The sequence below is a fragment of the Ostrea edulis genome, chromosome 5, assembly GCF_947568905.1.
Source record: "Ostrea edulis chromosome 5, xbOstEdul1.1, whole genome shotgun sequence".
Lineage (NCBI taxonomy): Eukaryota > Metazoa > Mollusca > Bivalvia > Ostreida > Ostreidae > Ostrea > Ostrea edulis.
Window position 1 is genome coordinate 70,527,017 of NC_079168.1, and position 12,994 is coordinate 70,540,010.

General features: G+C 35.1%; 1 protein-coding gene across 1 annotated transcript in view; it reads left to right on the forward strand.

Moving 5' to 3' along the window:
* Nucleotides 1-3,799: 3,799 nt before the first annotated feature.
* Nucleotides 3,800-12,994, forward strand: part of LOC125651060 (organic cation transporter protein-like) — a 70,837-nt gene continuing 61,642 nt past the window's right edge. Inside the window, exon 1 of the mRNA XM_056165385.1 lies at nt 3,800-3,942. Within this exon, the coding sequence (XP_056021360.1) occupies nt 3,800-3,942 (143 nt within the window). The remainder of the gene's footprint in view (nt 3,943-12,994) is intronic.

Below are 12,994 nucleotides of genomic sequence, written 5' to 3' on the forward strand. Positions count from 1 at the left end.
GCACTTCACCTCCTGGTTGTGAGGCCTAAATTCAAGTTAAAAATATCCCTAGTCGTGCAGAATGAATACATAAGGCAATATTGGAAGTCCTAGTTTCAACAGATTGTTGGCACATGAAACTCAAGTCTCCATAACATTTTTATAGACGCATAATACAGTATACTAGTAGAATGCAACTATTAAGAAAAACATTTAGTAATATTTACAGTTCCATTGTTTTTATCAATTGTAATGATTTCGATGCAGTTGTCAACAATGCGCGGATGAATGTTGATAAATATAATACATCTATTTTAACGACTGGAAATTCCGGCAGAGATGAAAACAGAATGTAAATTTCATTTTTAAACACTGTAGAAACGGAGTAGGGTAAAATGTGTTAACCTCGTCCAAGATGGCGACAGGCAAGTTTACTCTTGAATATTTATGTAAGCAGAGTTGTAATCGATGTCTAGGTCACATCGATCGTGATTAATTGATGTATTAGTGAAACCGATCGTATCCCCCCTTTCATTAAAGGAATAAGTACGAAAGCCGGATAGGCTCATTTTGAAAAGTGAAAAAAAATTAACTCGTCATAACGAGTTAGTATCTCGTTACAACGAGTTAGTTACATGTATCTCGTTATAACGAGATAACTATCTCAAAGTCTATAAGCGCCAAGTTTAGACCTAAAGTTTGTAGCCCTTCACCGGCAATGAGGACCATATGAGGGAAAAAAATTCGAGCGGGGCGTTAAGCAATATACAATTTCATGTAGAAGCTTTTAAATAAATTCTGCCTCGAGAGAATATAAAAACAGGTCAGTTAATAAAGGAGCACAATTCATGCCCATGTGATTTCCAATACTGTTGGAAGACCTGATCATCATAGACTACGAAGGTATTGATACTTTTTTTTCATTCTTATTGAATAAGCAACTGTCAATGATATCAACAAGAGGCCCATGGGCCACATCGCTCATCTGAATTACCTTGGCCCATATCTGAATACTTTCCATATATATTTGCATGTAAAGCCTTAGTCTGTATTGTAGCCACAACCTACCCCTGGAGGCCATGATTTTTACAAACTTGAATCTGCACTATGTCAGGAAGCTTTCATGTAAATCTCAACTCTTCTGGCTCCTTGTTTCTTGAGAAAATTATTTTTAAAGATTTTCTCTATTTATTCTCATGTAAAACATTGATCCCTATTGTGGCCCCAATCTACCCCCGGGGGCCATGATTTGAACAAACTTGAATTTGCACTATGTCAGGAAGCTTTCATGGAAATCTCAGCTCTTCTGGCTCATTGGCTCTTGAGAAGAAGATTTTTAAAGATTTTCCCTATATATTTCTATGTAAACCTTTGATCCCCTATTGTGACCCGAACCTACCCCCGGGGGCCATGAATTGCACAAACCAGAATCTGCACTACGTCAGGAAGCTTTTATATAAATTTCAGCTCTCCTGGCTCATTGGTTCTTGGGAAGAAGATTTTAAAAGATGTTCCCTATATATTTCTATGTAAAACTTTGATCCCTTATTGTGGCCGCAACTTATCCCCGGGGGGCATGATTTGAACAAACCTGAATCTGCACTATGTCAGAAAACTTTCATGAAAAATTAAGCTCCTCTGGCCCAGTGTTTCTTGAGAAAAAGATTTTTAAATAACCCCGCCCTATTTTTGCATTTTTTGATTATCTCCCCTTTGAAGGGGGCATGGCCCTTTATTTGAACAAACGTGAAAGCCCTTTACCCAAGGATGCTTTTGGCCAAGTCTGGTTATAAATGGCCCAGTGGTTCTTGAAACGAAGGTGAAAATGTGAAAAGTTTACGACGATGACGACAGACAACGGACAAATTTTGATCAGAAAAGCTCACTTGAGCCTTCGGCTCAGGTGAGCTAAAAGTCTAGTTGTTTAAAATTCTTCGAGAGTATAGCTGCTGATCTGTAGCTCTCTAGAAAAATATTGGAACAGACCAGAGAGCTACTACAGATCAACCCCTTATAAAAACCTTCGATTTTTATACGGTGCAGAAACAAATGCGCACGGATGAGGCCTTATATCGTTGTATTCTTGCACCACTGTCTCAAAAACCCGATATTAAAACATATGTCCATGGACATGACATACTGCCCAATGTGACATTTGTAACGCAATATGAAAAAACTCGGGGAATTCTTGGTACCTTTATTACCCGATATTCTGCCCGATTCACAATGGAAAACAGGTTGAATTTTTTCATTTTATGAAAAAAATTAAATTAAAAATTATGGAAGATTATGCAGATTAAGGAGTCCGTAGGGGCGATTGAGGGAAAATATCTCCTTCATGTATGAAAAAAAAAAAAAAAAAAAAAACTACCCCAAACTTTACAATGGTGAAGGAAAAGGTGAAGATAACGAACAGTGATCAATCTCATAACTCCTATAAGCAATACAAAATAGAGAGTTGGGGAAACATGGACCCCTGAATACACCAGAGGTGGGATCTGTGGCCCTCTTCATAAAATATCTTACGACTTAGATAAAAATTTACGAACACTGTAATTTTCATATTTTTTATTTCTTGTAGATGTTCTTAATTAATATGTAAAGTACACCCATGGTTTATAAAACTTGAATACCGGTACATACTTATTATCTTGTGGTCGGCATTTGATTATCGGACAGAATTATTTTTAGCTTATTCGTTTGTTTGTTTTGCTGTTTTCCGCCACACTCAACAATTTTCATTTTTCTGGTGGCGTCTAATTTTTATTGGTGGAAGAGAGAACCAAGATACAATGTACCTGGGAAGAGACCACCGACCTTCCGAAAGTAAACTGGGAAACTTTCTCACTTACTGGTGCGCGAGCTTAGTCGTAAGATATTTTGTGAAAATAGATAGTTGGGCATACACGGACCCCTGGATACACCAAAGGTGAGATTAGGTGCCTAAGAGGCGTAAGCATCCCCTTTCGACCGGTCACACCCACCATGTGCCCTATATCTTGATCAAGTAAACGGGGTTAACCGTAGTCAAAATCAGTGTGCAAAGGACGGCCTAACGATCGGTATGAAACATGACAGACAGCATTGGACCCAATGATAGGATGTATTGGCAAACTAGATTGTTATAACGACCATAGAATTTGTGAAATGCCGACTTTGATTTCAAAAAAGAAATGCAGTGCTTTCTCAATATGGAATTCACTTTGTTGTGTTAGCTCTATGGTTTTAATTTTTTCGTGAACTTAGTCTAGTGGGGTTCTATTATTTTTCACTCATATGGAGACGTCACCATTTCCGGTGAAGGGCTGTGCAATGTTGACCTGTACTCAGCGCTTACAGCCTTTGAGCAGGGAGGGATCTTTATCGTGCCACACCTGCTGTAACACGAGGCCTCAGTTTTTGCGGTCTCATCCGAAGAACCGTCCCATTTTGTCGCCTCTTACGACAAGCAAGAGGTACTGAGGACCTACATGTGTTCTAACCCGGATCCCCACGGTAATATATGTTACCAATACCTATCAGCATACACGTATAAGGTTAGATAAAAATGCCTTGAATGGTTTTAAACTGAGCTAGACGTCAATTGTGACGGAGGGACCTTTAAACACAAAACCCCATGTCACCCAAAATCTCGGAGCATCAAATGCTTCATTTTTTTCTGACAAAGCCATATGAGGTAGCCATATTATATAACGAATATTGTATATCACCATTTCGTTTGTGCTCCATTTTCTGAATTCTTAATTTTGGTTGCACCAAGCGTGAAAGGCACGGGTAGATTTTAGACAACCGGCAAACACCACAACCTTATTAAAGCAGAATGGATTACGACGCTCTCATTCAAAAGCTGGGAACCTTTGGTCCTTACCAAAAACGACTGTTCTTCATCGTGTTCTTCCCTGTGATATTTATTTCCTTTGGTGCACCAGTGTCAAACTTTTTACTTGGAGACCAACTTCACAGGTAAAAAGAAACAATTCAGTTCTTTTATTTCGAAACTAATTTCGTCTATAAGGTTTTTACAGAAGACCAGAAAATTATGTTGCCGTTATAATTGTAATGAGCATCAGATACAGAATATTTTAGGATAATTTAAAATGCATGAATTATGTCACCCGTTCTCAATATAAGGGATCAAACAATGTCGCTCCATTATTACTTAAGAGAATTAACCTCCGCGCTATATTTTCATCAACAATATGAATATGTCTATATGATTAAAAAAGAAAATACAGTAGGATTGGTTTGGAAGGATATTTAACTGGTTTCAAATTAGAAAATAGTAGCGTATTTGAAATGTACGTTACTGTCTCCGAGTAATACTTTACGTTTGATCATGTCTACGAAATCCCCGTTTATGAATATTAGGTTAAAATGTCCTGATAAAACAAACCAAAATATCATATAGATGGCATTGCTCATTGTTTCTTTCCGTCCTTGTGATAATAAGTGATTTATCTCGTATAATGTACCTGTCGTATATCCTATTTTCGCCCAATTTTTTAATAATCGCAAAGATTAGAGACCCGACTAGTCGTTTCCTGTAGGTACATTGATATGCTAATTGTATCTTACTTAAACGTTGATATACTTTCTGTCTCATTAAATGAAACAATGATTCTTAAGTTTATCAGTTTGTTTTCAAATTCTTAACTGAAAATTGATATTTCATAACGTAGAGAAAAGAAAGAAATGTACGTTACCCTAGTTTTTTTCCGTATTAAATATGCCGAGTGAGAAATGTCAAACACCCCCGAGTTATTGACTGTGCATCTTGGACAAAAATAATTTAAAGTTGCTTTATCACATTAAATACTTTCTTTTAAGTAAACAATTCCTGGTTTAAAAAAATGTACGTTACCGAAATGTACGTTACTATAAAATTCGGAACTATGGTATTACGTTCTTGTTTTCATATTTTACAAATTCTAAGAGTTACATGAAGGACGATTTTGAAGTTTAAATATCGCCTAAGCGTCAGAAGTGAAAGAAAACTAAAGTTTCTCCTGTGCACGAGGCTGGTATGACGGGTTTTCATCTGCAATGTGATTTTGAATATCTTGCATTGGTTTATAAATAATTAAACATGTGCGATGCACTTCTTGAGCAATCCATGTTGAGGTATAAACCAGTGCATTACGTCTGTAACATGTGGTAATTGTGGAGTATTGATTTGAAGAAATGAAATGTACGTTATGTATGGTAACGTACATTTTGCATATTTCCAGCGCACATTTTTAGAAAATTAATCAAAGAATTAGTGACAACATGAATACCAAATATTATATTAGAATTGTCTTAACAATATTGCACACTAAAAGAACATTTCACCGGCATAATTATCCTACATCACTATGTTAAAATGACTGATTATAAACATTAGCTAAATATGTTACATGCGATGTTCTATTACTATTTTTTCACATTTTATGAACATAATTTTCTTATATTGATAATCCTTTACAATTATTTCATATTGCCGTGTATAGATTAAATAAATGTGCTCTTTAAAAAGGTTAATGCTGCAATAGAATTGGAAAAACCAGTACATCCATAACGGTAACGTACATTTCAATAAAGAGCAAGGTACGATTGTGTACATAAAAAGGCCCCAAAAAATTCTCCGATTTAAATGTGTCTTGAATCAAGCTTGATCTGTGTTTTGAATAAGTTAAATACATGCCAAGTACACTATTTCAACTTAAATCAAAGTTATTTCTTATTTTATAGCATTATTACGTCATGAATAATAGTTCTTCCCGCCTTTTTTCAAAAAGAGCTTGATAACTGTTAAATTTCATCCAGATTATTGCTTAGGAAAAGGTGTGCCCATCCGTCGACTAAAATGAAATTAATATATAATGTGTATTAAGAGAAGATGAAAAATGTGTTTGAATATAAATTTGCTCGACGCATGGGCTGTATGTTTTCTGAAAGGAAAACCCCCTGAATTTATGAAAATTTTCATTGATTTTTGTATTTTTTGACAATTTTATGCCAACTTCACGCTCCTGTCATACAACACAAAGCAATTTTGGATCAAATTAAACGTAGTTAGGAGTTGCTTATATATTCCTTATTTGAATGCCAGATTTTGGGACTCCTACTGAAATCATCTATTTTCTGGGCCAGATGACTATAGAAACCGTCCCTACTTCTTTTGAAATGTACAAATGACTCCGTTTTAGCCTTGTCTTCTTTCATTAAATTAAATATATGTAAGGTGTCCACAACGTACCACTGTCAAAACATATTAATTTTTCCCTTTATCTTTTATATTTGTTTCTTACTTCAAAAGACAACAACAAACAAATAACAAAAAAAAAAAAAAAAAAAAAAAAAAAAACCCCAACAACCCCCCCCCCCCAAAAAAAAACCCCACCGCAGATACGATGTTTACTGTCTTAGAAAAGCGACAAACAAGAACATTACTTGAAAATGTTTCTTTGATGAAGATATTAACGGTGTTAAATAAAGTAATCTCGAGTATTTCCAATCCTTAACGGAATTGGAATAAAAAAAATCTATAAAATATAGGAACATTTTTATCAGGTTTAAATTAACTGTAGAGTTAGAACTAAAACACTATTTTGTCAAACACAAAGAGAATGATTTGATAGTATATGCATTTATTTCAGCTTATATTACGATGTCCTTCTTCAAAGCTACATTAAGTTTAAAAGGAACAACTATGCTTTTGGGATTATTTATTTTATAAACAAAGCAATATGCATGACTACTGTAGGTGTCGGTAAATTAGAGTGAGAGATGGGGGGACAAACAGGGGGTTCTCGTTTGTTTCAGCAGAGGCTCAAAGTTTTCGTGAGTATCCACTACGGTTAATTGCCGATTTTACTGGAAATTCTCTGCAACTTTTAAATCTATATTTGGAAAAAAAATTATTGTCTTTTTGTACTGATAGTGAAAATCGTGTTTCCATATGCAATGTCCACACGTTGTGCTTAAACTTTCTTTGTTAAAATCTTCGAAATGTACGTTACCAAACATTCAATTTTAAAAAAGGAAAAACCACCAAAATATTACTATCAACGTTATAATTTCTTAATACTGTCTGGAAACATTTCTTCAAACTGATTTTTATTTCTTTACAGTTGATTTATTGACGTTTATTTGTGTGTTATTGAAAGTTGGAAATGTACGTTACCAAATCACATTTCACATCTTAACTACATTCTATTGGGTTTGCGGTAGTTTTGAACACGTTTCCTTTCATTGAAATAGTGTTTACAAATATACTGAAACAAAAATTAATGACGCTTTGAGTTTTTCTTACTGACAATAATCATGAAATGTACGTTACATTTATATCAGGCATCTAAATTGCCAAACTATATGTAAAATTTGTTAATGATTACAAAAGAAAAGCTAACTGTGTAAACGTTAAACACTCACAATTTAAAAAAAGACAGGTGTATTCCAAACTGATCGGTACAAACACAATGAGAAGAACCGATAAAAGTATTATATCGATAAAATATTTCTTTTTATCTGAACGAAATTTCACCATTATTTTAAGAGGGGAAAAATACTTGAACGCTTACATTCAGAAAGATCATTTTGTTAAAATAGGTTGGTGTATTCATTGGTGTTAAAACACAACCCCAAAATTATAATTTTCTTCATTAGCACTCTTAATTACAGACCTATTTTGATGATACAGCGACGGTAACGTACATTTTTCGTGCATATTTGAAATGAAATTATCCTCTTTTTTAACACTTTGTCATTATTTCGTGTATTTAGATTTGATAAAAAGAAAATATGAGACAAAATCTAAAGACATTTTATTTGCATAATAGTAATATTAATATCTTTAACTTTTATTTTTAACAAATCATTTTGGTGTTTGAGCTCATATATTCTTATAATTTGCCGTCATTTAAAACTGAAAAGTTCTCCAATGCAATGAAGAGTTTTGCAAAACGACAAGAAGCACAAGATGATAGCGACTTTAACAATTTTATCTCCCTCTCAAAAGTTCGTCTCCAGAGGTCAGGATAGGTACGCTCCGACATTAATCATAGGGATGTTTCGAGTAAAATTGTTTATTCTAAGGAAAATGATTTATTGAAATAACAATGTCATGCTCCCTATTGACAAGCTTGGAAAGGCATGACACACTAAGGTATTTACACGGTGTATGGTTAATTAAGCATATCCTTTATCGGTCATCGTACATGTGGACCTGTTGGGGGGGATTTTTAATGGCTGTGTTTGTTATTGTTTTACATATATTTTCAGTTCCGGAGTAAATTCTTATACATATACTCTAAAAATTGGGTTTTTGTTTTTCATCCCTCTCTCCCATTTAAAATAACTTGAAAGTGATCAAGATATACCTAATCAGCAATATATGCAGGGCCACAATGGAAACTAGCTATATGCTAATTTGTGTTATCCTCGATAAATAAAGGCTATTATTATTATTAATCACCTCCAAGTGGGACTTTTAAAAATGTGAACCAGTATGAAATTCAATCCTTAACATTTAGACCACTTTCTGTCTCCTATGAAATTTGAACTTTATAAAGTCCAGATCAAGCACAGGATGACTCTTAATTCTGAGGTTATAGCTATATATATTTCACATCCATTAGGCCAACATATATCATTAAAGCGCTAGCAATAAGACTTTTAATGAAATATTTGTATGTTTGAAGATCTTCAAAAAAAAACCTTAAAACACATTTTATTTCATCATAGAATACTGTAAATTCCTAATTAAAAGCGAGGAATAAATATCCGCGTAAAAACGGCAGAAGATTCCCTCGCGCATTCTAAAATATCGTTTCATTTATTCCTACATTGATGTCTTCAATGGAATTATTACACGCGGAACTTGATTGATTGAAGCATCGGTCAACTGTACATGCGTTGTTATTTGACTTAAAAGTATATCTCACTTCGATCTATCTTTATAAAAATTATTATCTATTAAATGTTTTATTATGCTTCTTTAAATCATATCAAAATACCCTATTCAATATCGGACGATATTTCAAGAAAGATAACTCTCCCGATTTGAGAGACATGAAATAACAAGAAGTGCTTGTAAAACATATATCCCCACATGGTGCAAAATTGAGAAGAATTATACACATATATCATTAATTGATAGTAGTGGCAAACCAGTTGAAGATATTGAGCAGATAATATCTTCCTATGTGTAGAGTGGATTGACTAGGTGACATAAAACCCAATAGGGTTATCTACTCCTTATGTTGTACCAGTGTACCAAGTTTGGTGTCAATCAAGCAATGATCCTTAAAATCTTGGAGACAATATATTACTATGTCCAGTTTAACCCTTGACCTTTGACCATATGAACCCAAATTTTATAAGGGTCATATACTTCTTATGATGTACTAAGTTTTATTCCTATGTCCAGTTTGACCTTTTTTCCGCGATGTTAATGATATTGGCTTATTTTAGCTGTTGGATAGCTTTCCGTCAAAATTTCACTCGCCAAATATACACACAATTGCGTCTTCAGTATTTAAAAGAGAGACAACTCTTCCCTGTCCGCCAAACTTTATTCCACTAAAATTATCAGCATACCTTTAAGTCAACAAATCGCCAAATTTTATTGATAATCCTTGTACCTGCTGTACGGTAGGTAATGTACCAGTGTATTAAGTTTGATGTCTGTCAAGTAAAGGATTATCTAAAGATTGAGTGATCAGTATATTCCTATGTTCAGTTTGACCTTTGACCACGTGACCTCGAAATCAATAGTGGTTATCTACTCCTCATAATGTATCACTGGTCCAAGTTTAATGTCTGTCAAGGAAAGGTTTATCAAGATATTGAGCGGACAGCATCTTACTATGTCTAGAGTAGATTGACCCTTGGACCTGAAAATCAATAGGAGTCCTCTTCTACTCGTAACTAACCCACATTTGAAATATCATTACGATGATGTGAATGGTTCTCAGAATATTGAGCGGACAACATGTGGTCTAACGACCGACCGACTGGTGCAAAGCAATATGCCCCTCTTCTTTGAAGAGGGCATAAAACAAGCATTCTGACAGTATTGCATGGCAACAGGGGATGCTTACTCCTCCTAGGCACCTGATCCCACCTCTGGTGTGTCCAGGGGTCCGTGTTTGCCCAACTATCTATTTTGTATTGCTTGTAGGAGTTATGAGATTGATCACTGTACGTTATCTTCACCTTGCATAATCCCTTACCGGTGGCAATAATTAATGTACCACATCATTATTCAAAGTTCAATATGTAGGTTATGGTAAAAGGGAAAAATCGGGGAACCAGGATAGGAATGGTTGGAAATCAACTACTATTCCAAGTAGAGACTAGATCAGGGGGAAAAAAACAAATCTATAATTAGGTTCAGGTCTTTAACCAAGTCAATAAACTGAAATATAGGTGATCATGAATAATTTCGCGACATTGTCATATTATTGTTCTAGAAGTTTAATGAGTATAATACAGAAATAAGAAACTTGAATGTAAACTAGCAATTCATGCAAACAAACAAAAAAATCCGGAAAACTGATAATTCATGTTATTTTTCTAAGTCTGATCTGTAACTTGTTATGGCAAAATAATGTACCAAATATCAAATGAATATCTGCAAACACAACAAAAATGTGTGGAAAACTGATAATTCATGCTATTTTGCTAAGTCCAAGGGCTATAACTAAGTGAAAAATCAACGGACCGGGAACAAATTCAATCTTGATCTGGAACTTATTATGGCAAAGCAATGTATCAAATATCAAATGAATTATCTGCAATCACAACAACAACAAAAAGTCCGGAAAACTGATAATTCATCCTAATTTTCTAAATCCAAGGGTCATAACTAAGTGAAAAATCAATGGGCCGAGACAAAATTCGAACTTGATCAATAAGTTGTTATGGCAAAGCAACATACCAAATACATGTATCAAATAAATATCTGCAAGAACAGAGAGAAAAAAGCGGAAAATGGAACTGACGGACAGCCAGACGGACGGACGGACAGACAGAAAAACTAAAGTAGACTTCGTCGGTAGGGGACTAATAAAACGACTTTAATTCAACAACACATGTCATCATAATTAAAACAGTCATGTACATCCATGCATTCATTATAACAACTGTCTTTTCAATTATTTACTATTTGCTATCGAAATAGGGGTGCCTTCATCAATTAATAGTTCACATAATTTATCAGTTGTTACCGGCCATTGTTCCAAACCATTTTGATCAGGTCAGGATTATTTCCCATTTCCTGGGTGAATTTTCTAATTCATTTCACATACAGGAGTTTTACAACAGAAGGTCTATCTTAACACTCTCCACTGACACCCCACAGAAGGTCTATTTTACCCTTGTTACTTTGCTTAGCCACCGTGTTTGTGTAATACTGTTCGAACTGCAATTTCATGCTTTGCTTGAATGAGCCGTTAATTGCTAAGTCTTGGGGCAGCAATTGATCTGTGCAACTTGCCAAAACAAATACAACATAGATGGTATTTTATGTTTTTAGAGTAACTGTTCACCGCGATGTGTAGCGTACACGTCAAAATGCATAAAGCATGCTATTTCAGAGGGAGGTCTTCGTCTTTTTTATGTCTTGTCGACATACCTATGATTATTAGAATGGAAACATAACTCATTCAAAACGGGACACATAATTCCTCAATAATTAATTAACTAATCAATCAATAGTTTAATTTCTTATTCAAACAATATACAGTTTACGTCTACAACAAAAAGAACATTATTAGATATACAACATGCACCTGTCCATGGAATCGGTCGTTGACCAATGTGAGTCTGAATGAAAGTTGAAGCTAACGAACAGTGATCAATCTCGTAACTCCTATAGGGAATACAAAATAACAAGAGGCCAATGGGCCACATCGCGCACCTGAGTCACCTTGACCATATTCAACGCTTCCCCCTATATGTTGGCATATAAAACGTTAATCCCTTATTGTGGCCGCAACCTACCCCCGAGAGCCATGATTTGAACATACTTGAATCTACACTATGTCAGGAAGCTTTCATGTAAGTCTCAGTTCTTCTGGCTCAGTGGTTCTTGAGAAAAATTTTCAAGATTTCCCCATTTCATTCGCCTGGAAAACTTTGATCCCCTACTGTGGCCCCAACCTACCCCGGGGGCCATGTTTTGAACAAAATTGAATCTACATTATGTCAGGAAGCTTTCATGTAAATTTCAGCACTTCTGGCCGAGTGGTTCTTAAGAAAAAGATTTTCTCTAGTTATTCCCAAGTAAAACTTTGATCCCCTATTGTGGCCCCAACCTACCCCCCGGGGCATGATTTATACAAACTCGAATCTGAACTCTGTCAGCCAGCTTTCATGTAAATTTCAGCTCCTCTGACTCAGTGGTTCTTGAGAAGAAGATTTTTAAATGACCCCACCCTATTTATGCATTTTTAGGTCACCTGAGTTAACTCAGGTGATCTATTGCGATGGTTGTCGTTCGTCGTCGTGCGTTAACAATTGAACAATTTTAACTTTTTCTTGATAACTACCAGTCCAATTCTTTTCAAATTTGATTTGAAGCATCTTTGGGACAAGGCGGACATAAATTGTAAATTCCAGGACTCCAGCACCCCTGGGGCCTTAGGGGTGTGGCATAAACTGCCCACAATTGACCAATTTTTCAAAAATCTTCTTTTCAAGATCTTAGTAGGATTGACGCGGCGAACGTTGATTGATTGATTGTACATTATTTAACGTCCCGCTCGAGAATTGTTCCAATCATATGGAGACGTAACCATTCTCGGTGAACGTTAAAGATGCATGAATAGGTAAAGATAATGAAAAGTGATTAATTCCATAACTCCTATTGGAGGTTTACTTTTACAATTGACGGCTGACTTTTACAATTTAAAGGGATCGTCTCCAACTACAGAAATTGGACCGAAATAAATATATGTATATAAACTGGTTCATAAAAACACAAAAAACGACAATTATGTTTAGTGACTCTTATATTCTCTGTACATTCGTT